Genomic DNA, 20,128 nt, shown 5'->3' with positions numbered 1-20,128 from the left:
CTGTCTGAACTATGTATGCACTGCTGTGTCTCTGCCACCCTGGAGATAAGTCTTTGTGTAATCTGAAAGAGGGCGTTAACCAAAAAAGTAATCTGCAAAGCTCCTTTCGATGCTTAACATAGAAATTAGTTCAGGGTTCATGGTTTTATGTTACTGCTGAACTACCTGGACTTTAAGACCCTTTCTAAAGAATATTTTTGAAGCCATGTCACCAGATACGAGGTTCTGCTGGAGCAGGAAGGAAGAGGGAGGGAGGGTATATATTGATAAGTTTCTGTTGACCAACAAACTTCATTCTCTAGTGAGGAATGGACCCTTACTGCTGATTATACTTCATTATACTGGGGGCTGGGGAAATGGGAAGCTCAGGAAAGCAGAAGGAGGGTGTAGCCACTGTAGGGAAGGGATTATTCCCTTGAAAAGGGAACAGGGCAGTTTGTCAGGTCACTTGGCCAAGTCTTGCATGCAAACACGGTAGTGAGTGGCTCTACGTTCACTCTGCCAGTTAAGTAGACATTGAATATTTCCATAGTCTGGAGATACCAAGAAGCCAATTTAACTTAAAAATAAATTTATTAAAAAAAAAAAAAAAATACCCTCGGTTGCTTTACTGAATGACCTATACCTGCAACACTGAAATAATTGAAGTGGTGAATATTGTACTGAAGAGAATTAATCCACTGTCTCCCATTTGCTGTACAATGGCTTATACTTTAAATAAAAACTGCATTTATTTGTAGAATGTTGTGTTTAGGCAGCTAGTTACTGCGAGAATACAAATAGGGTTATGTAGCTAGATAAGAAAAGATGAAAACCAAGACACACTGACATAGCAAAGAAAGAAAATCTGGCTAGTTGAAACAACTTGAAAAATTATAATACAATATACATGGCAGTCTCAACTTATAAACAAGGCTTCAAACAGCTGGATAGGATGCTTGTTTGCCTCAGAAGTTTGTATAATAGCATCTGAATGGATGTAGAAAAAATAAGAATATATAGAGTATCACTTATTTTGCTAGCAAAGGCAAAACTGTTGTTCTGAGCATGAATTTGTTCAAGCTTCAGACTCAAAGTAGAGCACAAAAAGGAGGGCTGGACTATAGAGTAAAGCAGAAAACACTCAGATTCCTGCAAGCTGACCTGCCCTTAGGTTAGAGAGAGTAATCCTTGGAGGGGAAAAGTGGGGATTGTATTTAATGAAGTCTATCAGAAGTGTACTTATGATATTTATATTTCTCAAGCTTTTTTTTTTTTTTAGGCAGTTTTACTTACCCAGAGCTTCCATTTCATGCTACGCTTCTCTCCTTAGGCAGGCACAGTTGACATGATTGTGAAGTCTATTTATACTGGGAAATTAAATTGCATGTAATCGGTGATGGCAGCTTGGAACCAGGGCATCCCAGATTATTCTGTCCAGTCAGGCCTTGGGGAAGAAACTGCTAAACTGCTGTGAACTTAGGAAGGCTTTTCCGCAAGTATCAGTTTCACTGGATTTTTGCTTGAATGTGTCCCCAAAACACAAGACTGAAAAGGAAAGAAAAAACTATTGCCCTAATTGCTGTGTTTTTCACACTCATCCAAGGAGTTATGGAATTCTATCAGCAAAGGAGCACACTTACAACCAAAAAAATCATCAACCTTGCAGGAAAGCTTTCTTAAGAAAAAAAAAATGGCTTGTTGTAAAATGTCTCCAGGAGAATCTGCAGTAATTTCATTTAGAGATAGTCAGGAATTTGATTTTCTGAAAAAATACGGCGGTTAACATGGCTGAATTCTTTCATTTCAGAAATCATACCACTGTATGGGATGTCCAGCTATATAACCAGGGAAGATCAGTACAGTAAACCCCAGCACAAAAAACTCAAAGACAGGCAGATTGATCGCCAAAACCGTCTGAATAGTCCCCCTTCATCCATCTACAAAAGCCATATAGGCAGCTGCACAACTGTATATAATGGTTATGCAAAGAGCCACAATGGAGCAAGCAGTGGAGGCGGCGGCGGGGGGGCTCCACCAGTAAAGAAACCGGAGCGCAGAGCAAGAAGCAGCCCGAAGTCAAATGAACAAGACCCACATGGTAAAGACAGTTTTATTTATTTTTAATTCCTTTTTATTGCACCTTTCCGGCTTACGACCGCCTGTATATGGATGTAGTAACTATGCCAAAAAACACTACCACCCACACATAAAGACAGTGTTAATACAGTGTGAACTTAAATATAAACGTTGGGCTTGCTGTACTATATTTGTTTTGTAAGATGAACCGGTCGCCTCCCCATCTTTCATGACTGCTCCCTGGTAGATGCAGCAACATTTTCTTTTTATCTGCTGGAAACAGAAATGCATTTTATGGGCAAGTTCTTGGTTTTATTTTGCTTTTCATTCAGGCATCTTGGCACTTCGCAGAAATCCTTACAGACAATTGAGCTATAACCAAAACGTGACCGCTAAATACTGCTACTTTGCATCTCCTAGGTATATGTAGTAAAAGTATTAGAAAGCTTTGAGGTGATTGCTGAAAAACCAGGTTTGTTGATGTGAAAGTTCAATGGAAGTATGATTAGTTGAAACAACAAATTTGAGAAGAAATTGCTCTAATCTTAGCCATTGGAGTTAGTGATCAAATAAACCTGGCTATTTTTGAAATAATTTTCTTCAATGCTTTCAGAGGCTTACTATTTAAAAAAAAAGGAAAGTTTACAATAAAACATGAGGTTATTCATCTAATCAAATCTTATTTATCCCAAGCCATTCTGTATGTAGCCAGTTCTACATAAATTTAGCTTAGTAGCTTGTGATAATCCATTATACATTTCAGCCTTTCTCTTTTCTGCCTGTCTCTTTGCTGAGTGCTGCAACTGCAGCTGGCTAAAAAATACTTTTATGTGGTAAGCAAGCTTATACCCGGCATGTCTGGGGTATTTATGATGTAGCACACTCTGGAATCTTTTGTGTGAATTTATACATGCAGCATAGATTTTCCGTTACCTGTATACTGTGTGTATTTATTTGGCTGTCTGCTTTTCTTGAGACATAATTGAAATAAATACTCATAAAAATTAACTTAATTGATAGCTGAAGGGGTAAAAAATGCTACTGGCATGGTAAGGAATGAGGATTTGTAGCCCTGCTTCGGGGTCTTGAGAATTAGCAAAGAGCTGTGTTTGGGAATCCTTTAATCCAAGAAAATTAATCACTGCATTAGACTTCCTAATTCTTCCTTGTCAACCAGCTTATATCACCTTTAAAATTATTTTTTAATGTTTATTTTATTTTTTACTCTAGTCCATGTTGGGATACATGAGGTGTTTGGAAGCACCTACGTGAAAGACATGGAATAGTTGTAACAGCTAAACAGCACAATATAGCTTCAGTGGGTACCGAAGTCAGCCTGGTTGATCCCTTTGAAAATAATCTAGATTTATTTTAAAACCATCTAGTTTAAGCATTTCCTGCAACCTTTGTTTGCCTTTTTTTTTTTTTGGTTTTTTTTTGTTTTTTGTTTTGTTTTTGGAGTAGTCTGCTGTGCCTCAGCTGAAGAGTGTAAGCCCTCTTAAAATGCCAAGAAAATTAGTGAAGTCAGGGCTACGGCACGTCCAGTCTGTCTACTGGAAAGCACCTTAAAACTGGGAACAGCAAATGATGGAGTCTTTCCCCAGACTGTGGAAAAGTCCGTAACAGGACACCATGCAAAGAAACATCAGTTGTCCCACACTCTGATAAATCCAACTCACTGGTGGTTTAAACTTAGGTTCTGCATCGGAGCCTGGAGATGGTGGCCCGGGAGCCACTGTCAGACTGCTCTACAGCAAAGTCTGTGGCCAGAGCAGGAATAGGAGAAATTATTTCATAATAAAAGAAAAAATAATTATAATGCTGTGGACCCAAATGTGAGCTTTTTTCACATCTGTCTATTGTTATTTTTATAGGTGTATATGCATGTGTATGTATATGTGGACAGGTGATCACAAGAGTTTTTGTAATGTGTCTCGCTGAACTACACCCTGAAATAAGTTCCTATTTGATATTTTTAAGTTTCTAATAATACTTGCTGCTTTATATTTACCTTCTCTGTTTCTTCTTGAATTTAGGGATTTATTGATTGATGCCTGACTAACCTGGCCATATGGGTAGTTGGGGTGAGAACTAAAAGCAGTCTGGGAGCAGTTGATAATTGTGATTCATGCTGCTAAGATGACTGTGTTTAAAGTAACCCAGGAAGAGAATGTCAGAAGCAGCAAGCAGCGAAGGTGTTTAAACTTACATGTTTTGTGCATGTGCATTAGTTCAAGCCTTCTAATAGCTAAAAATTTGGTGGTGCTGGGTGGCTGCTTCCAAAATTGCAGAATAGCCTGGAAAAACTATAAAATATATATGTGTAATACGTAGAGAATAAGAGTCTTTATTTAGAAAACCACTTAGCCAAATAACTCTTAAGAGGCAAGTAGGAATGTATAAATTTAGAGTGAATCTGAAGAGTAAGGTGAAGGAGAACTGGACCTGATGGGTTCGTTTGTGTGAAGTTCTTGATTGAGATGGTGCTGTGTTTTATAGCATTGATCGTTTCGTATCTGGTTGTGGTGTGCGTGTGTTTGCACAAGGGTAGCTAGTAGCATACTTACTCCGGGTGTTTGGATGCTGGAGCCATCCGGCGAGCCAGCTCCTGGCAAGCTGCTGTCCCCGAAGCAGCCGCGCTGCCTGCCAGGGAGCGGGGCTGCAGGAGCCCTGTACGCAGCTGGAGCAGACACTTGCACAGCCCAAGCTGCCGCAGAAGACAGCGTGGGTCCGTCCCGGGTACTACAGCACGGCACAGCCATCGCTTTCCTTAACAACTGGGCTTTTCAGAAGCAGAGCGCTGGGAGCGTGGGTAGGAGCTGGCTGCTGGCAGGCGGCGTCTCGCCCTGCGCAGGGTGCGTGCCACCTGAGCCGGCGCTTGGAAAGGCGGTTTGAGTGTCTGGTTTAATCGGTACAGGAGTATGATCTGCACCGTGGTGTTTGTGATGGGGAAGTGGAAGATAGGTTCTTGGATCTGCTACCCCTGTGTTTCAGTAAATGCTTGTCCTGCTCCTTGTTTCTTGATAGCGGTTTCTGTGGGAGGTGTGTTGCTCCTTACTGAGCACCCCAGAGCAACCTCTGCTACTACTGCACTGAGGTTATTCCAGAGTACCGTAAGAATAATGTTGAAGAAAATGCCCAGTGTACAATGCAAGGACAGCTCTACTTTTTTCCCTGAAAAGGTATGATGGAAACCACAGGACATGAGATATTTCAGTTAACAACATACTTTTCCATCAAAACATACAGTCACTGCATGTATTGCACCCATGACATTTGAGTAAGTGGTCAAGGAAAATTCTGCTATGTGTCAATAACTTACTGCCTCCTTTCAGAATTAAAAGGACCAGGGATTTCCCCCAAAAGCCGATTCAGCACTGGTAGAAGAAAAGGGGTGACAGCATCATCAGTAGTACTAAAATAAATGACTCTGGGGTACCTTTGGTTCTGTCACCTCCTCAATTGTGGGTCCAGCACGTGCTCCACTGTGCCGCTCTGTACAGCGTGATGGTACATTAAAAGTACATTGGTGCTATGCACCCTTACCCCAGGCTGGCCCTGTAACATGGGTCAGGACCTCTTTCTGGTAGGGAAAATAAAGCTTCAGCTTGGGGATATAAGTGCAGTTGCTCTGGCTTTTTCCATTGACAGCATTGTGTCTTTATGTTGGGAGTGGCACTTGTAAATAAAGATTTCTAGTGATGCTGGAAGAATGCCATTTTAAGGCAAAAAAAAAAAAAGGAAACTGGTGGCTTAGATTGGTCTGAAAAGTTAGCAGCTATTCTGAGTGTGTGTTGTGGTAGGATGGATGGTGTCTTAGACAGGCAGAAGACCTGGAGGTATGATGTAGGGTTTCTGATTTAAAATCCATACTGTAGCTTTTCTGCAGAGCTGTTTTAAAAACTGAATGGGAGAGGAGGGAGCAAGGGGGGGTTTGTTGTGGGTTGATTTTTTTTTTTTTCTTCTAAAGGAGCCTTGCCATGTAAAAACAGCTGTAAGCGGAAATCCTGTCCCATTCATGCTGTCCTTTATGAATTTCAGTCTGAGTCACTTCCTTCTCGTGCACTCAGTGGTTCACTTGGTCATGTAGGGATCTGCTAGTTTGAGAAGTTTTGTGTGTGACTGCAAGTACTGTGGGAACATAGGCAGTTTTGAGCATTCTTACAATGCTTTTGCCTATTTGCTAATAAAACCTCTTTTTTTTTTTTTTTCCCCCTTCAAGTGAGATAAAATCTTTTTTTTTTTTTTTTTTTTTTTAATCCTCATTGGAGTTTGAAGAACCCAAGATAGCCAAAACTAAAACACTTCAAATGGGTAAAAGCAGAAAGCAGGAGATGGATTGTTATGTGCATCCTGTCCAGGAGCTGGGTGGGTGCTGGGAACTGGGTGCCAGAATAAACAGACCGAGCCTGGGCAGGGAGGCAGCTCCAGGGGGGTCGCATGCACCTTTATGTAAGCGTTCCATAAAGAATTTTTTTTGGTGGCGATTTGAGAATATTTGGCTCTCCTGGGTCAGAGCAGGGGGGCCCATCTAGCCCAGCGGTCTGGTTTCAGCAGTTGGCGGAGATGCTGCTGGGGTGCAGCCAGCGAGCCCGGCCCCATCCTACACACACTGGTCCCTGCTCCTCCAGCCTCCTCCAGCATCCAGACCTGCCGGGCACAATAGAGGGTTTACTCCTGCCTAGTCGGTTGGGTACCCACTTGTCGACCTGTTGTCTGTGGACTTGTCTTCTAACACTTTTTTTTTTTTTTTTGAAAAGCAGACTTGCTTTTGCACTGCCCAGGCTGAGGAATGCTGACTTGGTGTCCACCTCGCTTCTCTGAGCAGCTGGTTTCTCGCATGGACATGGCAGTGGCATGTTTTACAAATGGAGAAGGGAGACCAAAATATGGAATGGTCTAATAGTTCCAAAAGTTGTTGTAGACTATAGATAAATCATAAACTTCTGTAGTACCATTGCTTTTGTCGTATGGGTACAACCAGCTTAAAAACGCAAAGGTGTTACTTTCCTGTTGTTGAGGTTTTGTAAATCTGATTTTGTGCACTGAAGCAGCCTTCAGATGCTCCCAAAGGTGGAAGCTGTTGCTCCATACTCCTGCCTGCATGGCTGATGGACATTTCTCAGGAGATATGGCTAGCTCTGTGCTCATTTCTTTGAAGTCAGTGGGCCAAGAACAGATGGAAAATGGGCTTAGCCAGAGAACTTTCTTAACTGTGGTGGGTTCAGTTTGAAAATGTTTTAAAAGTAGTGAACTCGGCAAGCCAGAAGTTCTGAGATGAAGATATAAATGTGAGTGGTATGGCTAGCTGGGGCTGATGCTAGCAAGAACTAGTACCAGCAAGTATCCCTGAGCCATGTGGGATACGCACTGCAAGCTGCTCGTGTCTGATGCAGAATGGGTGACGATATATAAAAAAACAGAGCTGCTGCTTTCTTGATATAACCCTATCCTGTTCTTTCTCTCTTTTCTCTAGAACAGTTAAATATATTCAGGAAAAGTAGGGTTTTTTTCTGGTTTTGGTTTTGTTGGGGGTTTTTGTGTGTTTTTTTTTTTTTTTAATTGTATCAGGTTTTCTGTAATCCAGAGCCTGTGAATTAAAGGGGAATTGAGGGAACTATGATTCAGTGCAGACAGGAACCAGGCGAAGTTCCTCTACTTACTCATTCTAGATGCTGTCAGTTCTTTCCTATTTTGGTTCTGAATCTGTTTTGTAATCCTATTGGCCATATATGTGTTTGTACCTGTATATCCTATAGATTTAAAAGACTAGTTGCATCACTTTCGGTCTGCGCAGGCAGAGGGGCTGAGAAATACTGTGCTAATATGTGTAACTTCTGTGTTCTTTTTGCCAGGAGCTGATGATTTGGTAGGTGCTAACAAAAGACCTTTGTTATACCAATATAGAAGTATTCTGCAGACAAAATTTGTCCTAAATGGTTCTTCTGCTCAAATACAAAATGTCCCTACGTAAGTGCAGCTTCCCTGGTTTCCTTAAATGTATTTGCTCCTGTAAAATAAGGAGATTTAGCAGGGCTGGCTCCTGAAGACAACCCATCAAAACTGACACAGTAATTACATTAGGAACATGGAAAAAACCACTCTGAATTCTAAAATACATCTGTTAGGCTTTGTCAGTTTCAGTATTATACCAAGTAATGAAATGTGAAACATAATATTTAGTGGAAACAGAGACTTGTTGAATCTTGTAAGCATAGATCAGCATCGCATATGAAATCTGAATGGTATTACTGTTCCTGCTGCATTTTTTTAATAGTTTTAGCAAATAATATTACTTGGCTAAATTGTTTAGACTTAAATCTAATTAGAAATATAGATTGTGTATTGTGCACATGCTGTTTTTCTTTAAGTTTTAATAAGTGAGAGGAAATAGATGCATTAATTAGGGCACTAGTCTGAACTTGAGAAACCACAGTTAATTTGTGACGCCAGGGAATTTCCAGTGTGATATTCTCGTGCCTCGACCTCATCTCTCACATCATGACCGAGCTTGTGGTTTTGTTTATTTCTATTTGGAAATATGCCTGCTTCTTAAACATTCCTTGTCTTTTGTGTTTTCCCTAAAATAATAGGGTGTGAAATTGCTCGTCCAGGCAGAAAATAAAATGGTTATGAGTTGCAGAAATTGCTGATGTTACCATGCTGAGAGTATACCTTTGTGTACCAGGGTCAACTCCATTAGCTGGGCCACACAGATTCTTTACCAAAGAATATTTCACCTAATAGTCACATGAAGTAACCACTTCAGTGGGGCTCTATATAGATTGATGGATATATTAGGAACATATTGATGTCATGCAGGGTTCAGGCAAAATAGATACCCAAGTTCATGTCAGTTTGTATGCATGCAAGAATTGATCCAGATTAGGCTTAATTTGTGACTTGTCTTCAGTGAGAATTGCTAAAATGTTTATCCAGTATCAGAGAGAAAGACGCTGCGTTGAGGGAGAGAAACAAGTCTGCTTATCTGCTGTCTTGAAACTTGACTTGCATCATAGGGCTTGATGGAGAAAGGTGAAAACTATCACAAGGAGACCAGTGGTACCGAAAAGCAAGTCCATGCCCAGCGCCAACATACTCGCTCCCTCGGCCGTCGCTTTGCCCAGCTCCAAACCCAGCAGCGTTTCGCTTGGAGCTGCCTGTGGATAGCTCCTTCTCGTGCATCTCGACCAACTCTTTCCCAGAAGTCTGCTGTGTGCAAAATAATTCCCAGGAATTTACAAGCCTGCAAAATCTTGTCTGCATGTGAAACGTCATGAGCATGGTGGTATTCTCCTGATGTACCCATGCTGCAGGAACAAACCCAAAGTTTCTGGGAAGCCCGAGTGCCGTGGCGGTCCTACCTTCTTTGCTTCATTCTGTGCTTCCTTAGCAGAGTCCTGCAAGCTGGGGGGCTGGGGCAGGGAGGGAGCAGATATTCGCGCTCTATTTTTATGCACTTATCTTGAAAGACTAAAGAACCAGCTTCATAACTTAGGCACCAGAGGAGATAAGACATTGTTTTCATTAACTAAGTGGGAGCATTGCCTCTTAGTTCCAATTGCACAGTATTCTCCCATCTTCCATGAGAGCTACTTTTAAAGGTGAATGTAAATGTGTCAAACTTGGTTTCATGCAGACTTTTTATGACTAGAAACGTAGCTGTGGACACGTGGTCCAGCGTGGTTATAAGCTGCTCTGAGAAGTGGTCGCTTGGGCATCTCCGGCTGTGAGGCACAGATGGGGCAGAATGGGTGACCACAATTCTAGTGACATTTTTCAGTCTCATCACAGAAGCTCAGACAGAGTAAACCTCAGCCGAAGCTCCCTAATCTAAGTGTGCTATGCTGCCAGAAACACAGCTCGGAGTCCACCTAGGAAACCGTAGGGCATAACTGGTGAAGGCTGGGGAAATCTGGATCCAGGGCTCTCGTTTGACCTTAGTGGTGACTTAAAAACCCTTTTGATGGTGGTTGGAGTTTTTCCCCAAGGCTGTTCTTCCAAATCCTGATCAACCCCTGTAAGACTCATATTCTTCTCATCTGCTTTCATCCCTCCCTTGTTTCACTTGGCCAGCAGGATCTCCTCGGGGGGTGGGGGTGGGGGAGCTGGATAAGCTGTTTGCCCTGTGATTTATCAGGAAGTCAGTGTCGAATGACGTAAGGCACAACCTCTTCCCCCAGAGGATCTTCATATTGTCTCAAGAATTTGCAGCTTCTGCTGCAACTGACAGTCAAATCCAGAAGACTGAAATCTGAGTCTTTTTCCTAGGAGTTTTATGTAATGTATAATGCCAAATCAACAGTAAAAAACCATACGTTCTCATCCTGCTTTAAATGCTCAGTGGTTAAATCCCCGTGCTGGGGAGAAGTTAGGCAAAGGTCTCAGAGCTTCAGGGTGAGATAAACAGTGTATTCTCACCAGTTCAGAGGAGATAACGTGGACCAGTGACAAAGGAAGGGAACCATGCTTCCCGTATTTGGCCATAGCTGGGACACGGAGCCAAACGGGAGAGGGTGTTTGTAGGGAAGAGGTAGAACATTTCCTCCCTCTAGAGTATAAAAAATAAAACACCTTTAAGTCTAATCATTCAATGATCAACCCCTATTTGTATACCCAGATGTTAGGAACGATGGCTGTCTGTATATTCATCTGGATTTGCAAAGGCGGTGAAATTAAATTTCTCGTCCTGCTGAAGTTAACGGGAGTTGTTTGCCTAACTCTCAGGCTGTGCTTCAAAACCCATCAGTTAGTTTTCCTTTTCTGAGGAAGGGTGGAATTTGATTTCAAAAGTTTTCGTGACCTTCGGTGTATTTTCTTTTGGAGACAGGTGGGACGGCATCTTATTTTTAGAAATGCGGGGCAAGGCTTTGAGTATTCAATTGACAGAAGCCATAGCACTGCTCCTGAATGAAGCAGCCGTTTCAGTTTTCTCCAAGGTTTATGATAAAAGACTTTGTCCTGGAGCTTGGGTTTGGTTTTTTGTTTATTTTTTTTCTTCCGTAAGGAGCTGTGCTTAAAAGCAGCTGCTTTGATTTACTGTGATTCATGTGACTTTTGCCTGAATTTCATCTCGGCAATGAAATCCAGATCGAGCTGAAATTCCTGTAGCTTTGTTGATGCCTTCCCAGCGAGCTGTAATCAGGTGGATATTTCTGTGAAATATTTTAAATATTTGGAAAGATTCTCAGTGGTGAAACTGGTTGTGCAAATATCAGAGGTTGTATTTTGCCCTCATCCCATACAGGACTGCTAATTGCACGGGCAGTTCTTCCAGCTTACTAGCAGTTGGTTAGTGCAGACATTACAGACCAGGCTTTTTTAAACGTTCTTGAGTGCACTCTTCACACGACAGGCATGGGAGGGCATCGGTAACATCACGTCAGCCTTTTTTTTTATTATTGCATTGTAGAAATTTAGCACCCGATCTTTATCAAATGTTCTGTTTAATATAATTCTAGCTCACATAGTCATAGTTCATCATTCAGCCTTGGCTGCAAAACAGTTTAGGCTGGGATTAGTCGCATAAGTTGATTGTCATCTGTCATGGGGAAGAAGACTGGTTTCTATTCAGCTGTCAATCTGTAGGTGTTTGGGTTGATGTAGAGAGGGGAGTGGGAGTTCTTTGTTTTCCCCATCTCTGAGCTGTAGTGCAGAGGGGAAAGAGGAAAAAAAAGTTAATAGATTTCCTGGATTACTGCGATCTCCACCACCACTCGTTGCAGTCTGAATTATCTCATAGTTTTCGTCTGGAAAAAGATGGCAATAATTTACATTGGTAACAGAAAAAAGAGGCTGGGGTTCATTCAGAAAGTACCGTGACTCTGCAGCCATTCCCTAGGTTGACATTGAAAAATCCCAATGGAGGCTCCATGAAAAATCTTTGTATTTCAAGTGTTATCATTTGTAATGATTTCTTTCTCTTAAAAACAGACTTTTCCTGTGGAATCTAACCTCTCTTAGAAACATGCTGATAGTCTAAGTAGTATGTGGAAATAACATTTCTGCTTTAATGTAAATGTTAAGACAATACCGAGAACAGTGAAAAGAGAAGGCATTTTCTACTTTTATCCTGTTTTAGATAAAGTTTTCCCTGCTTAATTTCTTGTGAAGAGTGAATAGCTTGCTCTGACTCTGTCCTTGAGACAGAAATAGCAGTCAGCGCTAAATCTGAGCATCCCGAAGCACTTCTCCTTGCCCACTGTGAAATCGAAAGATGACGTTTCTCCGTTTGTTTCTTCTTTGACTCAAGCAAGGCTGAGGAGTTGTGACTGAGGGCAAAATTCGGCTTCTGGTTATTTTCTTAAAAGTTTTGTAAACTGATGGGCAGCGTTATGCCTTTGCATTGGGTAGGTGCTCTGCTGCCTTAGTATTGTTGTAGCAAACTCAGTGGCTTTACAAGGTTCATTGCCAAGGAGGTTGTTAATTTTGGCTGCGGAGCTCCGTTTAATCCCAACCAAGTTTGGGGCTCCTATGGCGTCTGTTTTGGCTGCGCTGCCTGATTGTTTTTCTGTGCAAATATGCAGTTTTGCAGGTTACGTCGCTAGCTTTGTGTTTGATCAGGAAAATGCTATTACTTGTGTAACGAGCAGATTAGGAAAGGTTTTTATCGGTCATTTTTCATACGGTCATATTTTTTGAAGGTCAAGAAAAAGCACGTTTTATGCTGGGTTCAATACCGATGCCGTTGTCCCCCTGCACTACAGGCAGTATTTCAGAGAAAAATATTTCCTGATTGGCATGGGGCAGCAGTCACAGAATGTAAAACTCCAGGCTGGTGACACTGGAGACTTGTCAAAGTCTGTGTTTGATAGGAATTGTGCTTTCCACCTCCATCCTTAGCGGGTGTGGGGGTCACCTCTGCTGCAGGAGGACCCGCTGTGGCTGTCTCAGCAGGGACACCAAGGAGTGATGGAGACCAGCTCGTGCTGCCTGCTGCTTCTCGGGCTGCTGCTGGGATGCAGTGGGGCTGTCGGTGACCCAGCTGGGAAGAGGAGACAGTAATTTTTGGTGCTGTCAGAGTTGTGCTTTTCATCAGTGTAAGGAGAAGAAGGAAGGGGTAAGACTCCTTCCGCTGGCTGTGCTTGTGGTGCTCAGGCTCTTGCTTTGCCTGGCAGCTGGGAGTTGGGTGCCGTGATTGAAGGGAGCCTTCTCCTTCGAGGGGAAAACTTGCCTCTGTAAATGCCAGATAACGTCATTTCACAGCTGGCATTTTGAGTCACGCATCCCGGCTGTCGTAGAAGATTGTGAGAGGTCTGAAGAACTTCATTGTCTCTAGGAAAAGACAAGCATTTGTTGGTGACGTTTGTAGAGAGAGTGAAACGCCAGATCTTTACCTGGCAAGTGGGAGTCAGGAGCTCCAGGGAAGAGCCTCTCAGTGTCAGATCAAAAAAAAAAATTCTTATTGTTAAACATGGAAGGCCTTGATGGCAAATGCAGGTAGATCACTTAAAAACTCCTGAAAAAGTAGGTGGAAAAATGTTTTGCAAAGATGTATCAGATTTAGGTCGCTCCCATAAATCCAACCAAATCAGAAACGACAGAAACAAGAAAGTCAAGAAAGAAGGGAGGTAATGTTTTTTAAAAAACAAAGAAATAAAAATAGCTTCACTTACATGTTAGTGGGTCTCTCAGCGGTCCTTAGGCATCTTCCTGTGCCTTAAGCAAGACTGATTAAAATTATTACTCAATTGGAAAGGATTGATTGTGTGTGGGTTTGGTTGGGTTTGGTTTGGTTTTTTACCATTTACTTCAGTCTTGTATCACACTTGAACTGCAGTGGGATACGGGGCTGTGGTACGTGTGGAAGGGACAAAACTAAAGAAGTAAAACTTCTTTTTGAAGTGTTCTGTATGAAGCGACTGGTGGCGTTGAGCTGCTGCTCCTCCTGGCACAAATTCAGCGTGCAGCCCAGGGAGCAGTGCCGTCCATCCCTCCTGGGCCACCAAGGCGAACCTGCTGTATCTCTGTGACGAGAAGGGCAGCGCTTTAGATCAAGCTGTAGGGGCTCAAGATTGTAGCCACAAAGATTCAACCGTGTTGATAGCTGTCACACGTGTGGGGGTTTGCCAGAATGAGGAAGCATCGCCACGGTGTCTCTCTGCCTGCCTCGCACGCATGGATGCTGCCTGCCTGCTCAAACAGGAGTTTTGCCTATGCCAACACAACTTAGAAGAGCGCTTTGAAATTGCAGCCTGCAGCGTTGGAATTATGCTAATAAAAAGCAACAGAACTTAAATAGTTCTTCTTGGTTAGCTACTTCTGTGTGAGCCGGCTGTGCTGTTCTGAAAAGCGTGGTTGACAAAGGTGGCGGGGTGGCCCCTGCCTCCGGCAGCCTGCATAGGCAGCCCTGGGTTATCCACAAAGCTTGTGCTGTCGCTCAAACCCACGTAGCGTGCGGGCTGCTGTTAGATAATAGCAAAAGGGAAGCTGCTGAAAATTGGAAAAAGTTATTTTGACACAGAAGATAAGCTAAAGCAAGTCAAAAGTACCAAAGAGAGCGCTCCAAGAAGAAGTCCTGTGTGTAAGCAGTTTGTTGTTCCAGCAGACTCAGCTTGGGCTTTCTCTGTTTCTGCAGGTTGGGTCATTGTTTAATTTGGTGTTCCTTCAAAGCCAGCCAGCTGCAGCCATACGCTGTGCGCTGCCTCTGTTATCTTCTTGGTGAGATGTACAAAGCGCTTTCTTAAGATGTAAAATATATGTGATGGAGGAGGGGGGTTGCTGTATTTTACTAAGAAAGCCCTTTTCTGCCTTCTAATGGACCGACTGCTTGTTCACAGTAGGAATTCACTCAGATCTTTAGCCAATAAAGTAGGAGTTGTTATTGCTGTCTTCCAGCAGTAGCAGCAAAGAAGCAGAGAAAAACAAACCCAACATGTCACTTACACTCCGTTTGTCCCTTGCATCCAGTACTTTGTTTCCCTCGTAGGCTCCTACTGAGCTTATTTTCCTTGCTCCATCCCAACAAAAAATAAACATAGAAAGAATATTGGGGGACAGGGAGGACTGAATACACTTACATTTATTTTTAAAACACTTTTTAGCAGAAGTGACTTCGTTACTTAAATCTGAGTGCTTCCACATCGGCTTGATGAGACAACATCTGATGCTTTTCCAGGCGATAGCAGGTATCTTTTGTTAAAGAAGGATGGCTTGAAGCAGGGAGACAAACCATATGATATGAGCTTGCACTCCAGGTATTTTGGAGTATCCTGCCCCATTGCCAGGAGGATACTGAAGCAGTCAAGGTAAAACTGGCAGGTTAATGGATATGGGCGATGGCCAGGACATCTCTGAAACAAGCCATTAACTTCATGCCTAAATTACAAGGCTGTTGAGGCAAACGCTTCAGTTATCCTTTGCTTTATGTCCCAGTGAGTCAGGATGGCTAGAGATATTTATTTTTTTCCTTATTTGACATCTGAAAATGTACGTTTCTGGGGTTTATGCACGGTTTTTGTTCTGTTTGCCTTCAGCTATTTAGGGGAGTGGCTTTTTTTCTTTTTTTTTCTCCACAAATGATTTGGTCTTTAAGGTCAAATACTGAAAGATAAGCTTATAGACATCAAATAAGGCATTTTAGCAGGACAGTTAAGATGGCAACAGTGGCAAGGCTCTCAGAAATGGAAAACATGTGAGATGTTCATGCACAGCCATTTTTTAGGAATTAAAATGTGTTTCAAATATTGGATCTTTTCTTGAAGTTGGGTAATGTCAATCTCTCTACCTGGAACATGGGAGCTGCAGTTGTGTTTTATCACTTGTGGGTTTATTAGCTTTCATGTAATTAACAGAAATTTGTAATATTTAATAGTTAGATATCTCATTCCAGGTATTTGTAGGCTTAATTAATCTTCCTTGGTGTATTACATATTAGCATGGTGTGACTGACTGTTTCAAATGTAAATATTCCTTTCACAAGTGTTTTATTCTAAAGACCTCCCCATTTTACCCACTGTGGAAGTGGTGCTGAGAAGAGTTGCGTAAAGCACTGTGTGTTCAGTGTGATGCTGGATTTGCTCTTCTCAGTGTCACATCTGTTAGCCAGCACATAGCCCTGCGGTTTGTCCGTGACCCTGCCCAGCATCGCCTTCCTGACAAACTGGAAAGATGCATCAAACTGGATTAGGCAGGAATCTGTCCTAGGTCTAATTTTATTCAATATTTTCATTAAGGAGTTGAAGGATGGAATAAGGATTGATGCTTATTAAATTATAGTCCATATCAGGCTCTGACAGCGTGGAGAGTGCTTGGTGGGTTAGGGGGAAGGGAAAGAGGGCAAGACAGGAGGAGAGCTCAAATGGCCTTGAATGAAAAAATTCAGTCAAGACAAGAGCAAAGTAACTTTCAGCCACTCCTCCTCAAATCTGTTCTTATTTTTAATTTGGTTGGTTGGGTTTTTTTTTACTGTGTAGTAGTTCTGGGGGGCATAGTAGACTACAAAACCCAAGAGTCAAGTTACTCTATAGAACGCCGAGAAGAAGAAACCTCAAAGCAAGCTCTGTAAGTGGGCACGTTGCTCCTTGGTGGGGGGAGAGTGGTGGCCAGGGCTGCCACCGCATCTTCGGAAGGATGGAGACCAATTTAAAAAACATTCCAGAGGACAGCAGTAAGTGGGGTCTGTGCTCTGGTAAATTCAGGGGTGGAACGAATGAGCGTGCTTTGTTTAAAGAGGAAAAACCGCCTTCCAGTGTGTGAAAGGTTGCAACAAAGAGATCGGTGATGAATTCGCCTGCGGTGGGTGTGCAGGAAAGAAGTAATAACTTTAAGGTGGAGCAGGGAAAGCCGAGGAGATGGTCTTCCCGGTGGGAAGAGCTGGGTGCTATGGTAGGTTGCCTAGCCGAGGAAGTTTTGAGATTGCCACAGTCATGGGGCGGGAGGTTATTTATTTAATTTTTAGTTATTTTTCACACAACAGGTAGGCAGGCATCTCTGAGGGATGCTTTAGGTGTAGATGATCGTCTTTCAGTGTAGGAGGATGGACTCAATGACTGTGGCACGTTCCCTCCGGTCCTGCTCTCTGTGACGCAGCTGCAGCGTGGCGTCTGCAGTTTTAGGTTTGTTCTCGTACAAGGAGTTTTTTCATGCACATTTTTACAATTCTCTGAAATGAAAAAAGTCTGTCTGTGTTCTTCTTTTTGTCTGAAGCTTTGACACTGCAGGCAGTTCACAAAGGACCTGGGCTGTGTTTTGAAGAGTTCGTTTTCTGGCGGGTTGTAGGTTGTGCCGTACGTGACTGATAAAAGATCTTTCCTAGCATTAAAGCCGGTCACAGCCCCAATAAATCTGGAACAAATTCTGAGAAAGCATGTCATGTTATGACTGGCATATCTGTAAGCATGGAGTTCTGCTTGAGAATTAGACTAAAAGTTTGCAAAGTGCTAGTGCTGATGTCATTCCTTTGGAATGGAAAGGCTGTTGAAACAGTAAATACTTTCTGTGGCCAGAAGCTAAGTCTTGAGCTAGACCTTTTCCTCTCTGTGAAGGAAAGAATGCAGAACAAACCTAAAATGTGTATTTGCAATGGGAAAATCTTAATTAGTTTAGAGCTTTTAGCTATTTCAAACCATTTACATACACAGCTGCTGTTCATGCAAACATGAAAACTGTTGATGGAAACTTCAAACTTACCTTGAAATGACAACTATTTTTTTTCCTGTTTTTTAAAGCTCTGCTTGGTGTTCAAAAGTATGGTTGGAAAGATCTGAAAATTCTATTTGTACTGTACGTGCAGACAGGAACATAGACACAGGCTAACAGAAGCATATAATAAAAGGCTTTAGTTTAGCAAGACTTGACACTGAAACCTTGTTAGCACCAAACAGCTGTTGGGAAAGTATTTAAATTTTAGGGCTATTTACTCTTGGTTGTATCTGTGGAGTTCTGGTTATGACCCAAAACTCTGGAAAAAGAGAGATGACCAAAATACGGCCTTAATGTGGTCCAGGTCTTACAGCTGGCTTCCCTGCGACGGAAGGGTTGCCTGAAACATTGGATCCACGTAACTCACAGCCTGGGAATTAGAACCTAACACCGTAGCTTGGGACAGCTCTAATATCTCTTAGACACTGGGATCTACAGGATAACTCGGGTTTTTGTACTGTCCCTCGGAGGACCCCGTTGAGCATTCACAAGGAATTCATCCCCACCCCCAGCTTCCTCCTAGGAGGAAGAGTTTTGCCATGACAGATGTGGGGAGCAGATGTGGAGAGGAAAAGTTAAAACGGGACAATGACCTGAAGTGTTAGTTGGGGTCTTCCTTGACGTGACTGAACTTCTGTTCCCAACGGCAGAGGAGGAAAGCAGCGTGTGTCCGCTGCCTGCCTCTGCGAGCCCCCGTGCTAAGGTCGGGGCGCTGGCGTACCGAGCTTTTCTGTGTTGGTGTCGGATAACAGTGCTCAGCTGAGAGAGAGAGGGGAAGAGAGAGAGGGGAAGGGGCAAAGACTGCAAAGCAAATCAGCTGGCTGTTACTCAAGGCCAGCCCGTGCTAGGTGGGTGAATCGTGCTCAGCCACCCACCACCTTTCCCAAGCAGTTGTAGGTAATTTTTCTGGATTTTAATCTCCTGTTTTATGTTAAGGCTTCCCTTTCCCTTCCTCCTGTTTTTCCTCACCTTTCCACCACTGCATCTGTGATGTCTGGGAGACGTTCATGCTCCTCGTCCCTAAATGCTCCAGTGAGCTGATCTTGTAGAACAGTCCTCAGCAGCTGACAAGTGACAGCAACAGTGAGCTGGGGGAGAAGGCACTTGACCAATTCTCTATTATCAGCGTAGACCAAATAAAATTTTTTTCTTTTCATCTGTAACTTTCTATTTTGGAAGGATTTCTTCTCTTTGTTGGTTTGGGAGAAAGATGTTGAGCTTGATATTTAATGTGTTACGAGAGAGGTTGGGAGGTAAGACCAACTTCCCTACGGAGGGGTTCAGGACAGGTCTCGTTCTCCTTAGCTTACTCTAGCTCAGGGCACAGTGAATAATTACATTTATTACTGAAAGAAGATCAACCATCCATAGAAGCCTGAGAATTTTGTATTGCTCTAGAAATGGGAAGCTAAGTATTTGAAATACTATAAGAAGGTGACAATTCTGTGAGATAACTTTTTCTCTCCCAAAAAGGTTGGCTTCAGTTTTATTAACAGGTTTTTCCACGGGACAGTTTTGTGCTGGTTTTTTTCTGGCTTTCAGGCAGGAGTTGGACGTGACGACCTTTCCTGAGGTCCCCTTCCAACCCTGGTTACTCTCTGGTGTGCTTATAGCCATCACTCATGCATATTTATTGCTTTCGGTCTTTAGTTTTACAGTTGCTCTATTTTCACAGGGCATTTACCCGTTATTCACGGGGGTGGTTTTTAGTTTGAGTTCCATGCGGGGCTCAAAGGCACACGCTGTCCTTCCCATGCGGTACGGTGATTTCAAAGCTTCTGATGAAAGGGCACTTCTTACTGTAGACTTCTCTGTCTTTGCTGTGTCCTTGTAAAATGATTCATGGCATTAGCAAATGGGCAGCAGGGGTACGTGGGCTCTGTGTGCGCGGCGGTTGGGAAGGGCTTGCGGTGTGCAGGTTATCACTTGCACCTGCCCGGTCTCACGTGTGAGTGGAGGGGGGGGTTAGCATGGCGGGACATCTGACATGGTTGGTCAGCATATGTGCATCATCTGATACATCTTGTTCTTTAGAAAACGTGATGCAGAACCCATTCATATATGTGTTGTTCATCGGCTTTAAATTAAACTCTTCATTTTTTTTTGCGCTCACACTGTCACCTTAGGTCTGTGTGTGTCCCATTCCCCCTCTTCCTCACCCCAAGACCTTTGAGGAAGGCTTTCCTTCTTCCACCTCCAGCTTATCTGTGTAAACACTTGGTGACACAAATGACATCGTCCGCATAAATGTCCAGGTGTCCCTAATAACTGAAGGCTTCAGTGAATCTGGTACTCTGAGCCTTCTCCTTGTTATTTGGGGAGCCAATATAAAGGGTTTCCTTGGTAGCACTCTTCATTGAGAAGTCTGATTGAATCATCATAATCATTATCATTATTACTACTACCACTGCTATTATTTATTTGCTGG

General features: G+C 42.8%; 1 protein-coding gene across 2 annotated transcripts in view; it reads left to right on the top strand.

Moving 5' to 3' along the window:
* Window positions 1-20,128, top strand: part of FNDC3B (fibronectin type III domain containing 3B) — a 209,616-nt gene that overhangs the window by 111,334 nt on the left and 78,154 nt on the right. For both annotated transcript variants that reach the window (XM_055817155.1, XM_005242826.4), the window contains exon 6: window positions 1,790-2,080. In XM_055817155.1, the coding sequence (XP_055673130.1) occupies window positions 1,790-2,080 (291 nt within the window). The remainder of the gene's footprint in view (window positions 1-1,789; window positions 2,081-20,128) is intronic.

This window comes from Falco peregrinus, chromosome 12, assembly GCF_023634155.1.
Source record: "Falco peregrinus isolate bFalPer1 chromosome 12, bFalPer1.pri, whole genome shotgun sequence".
In the NCBI taxonomy this organism is placed as follows: domain Eukaryota; kingdom Metazoa; phylum Chordata; class Aves; order Falconiformes; family Falconidae; genus Falco; species Falco peregrinus.
The sequence above is the reverse complement of the archived record's forward strand: the minus strand, read 5'-3'. Positions and strand labels throughout refer to the sequence as shown.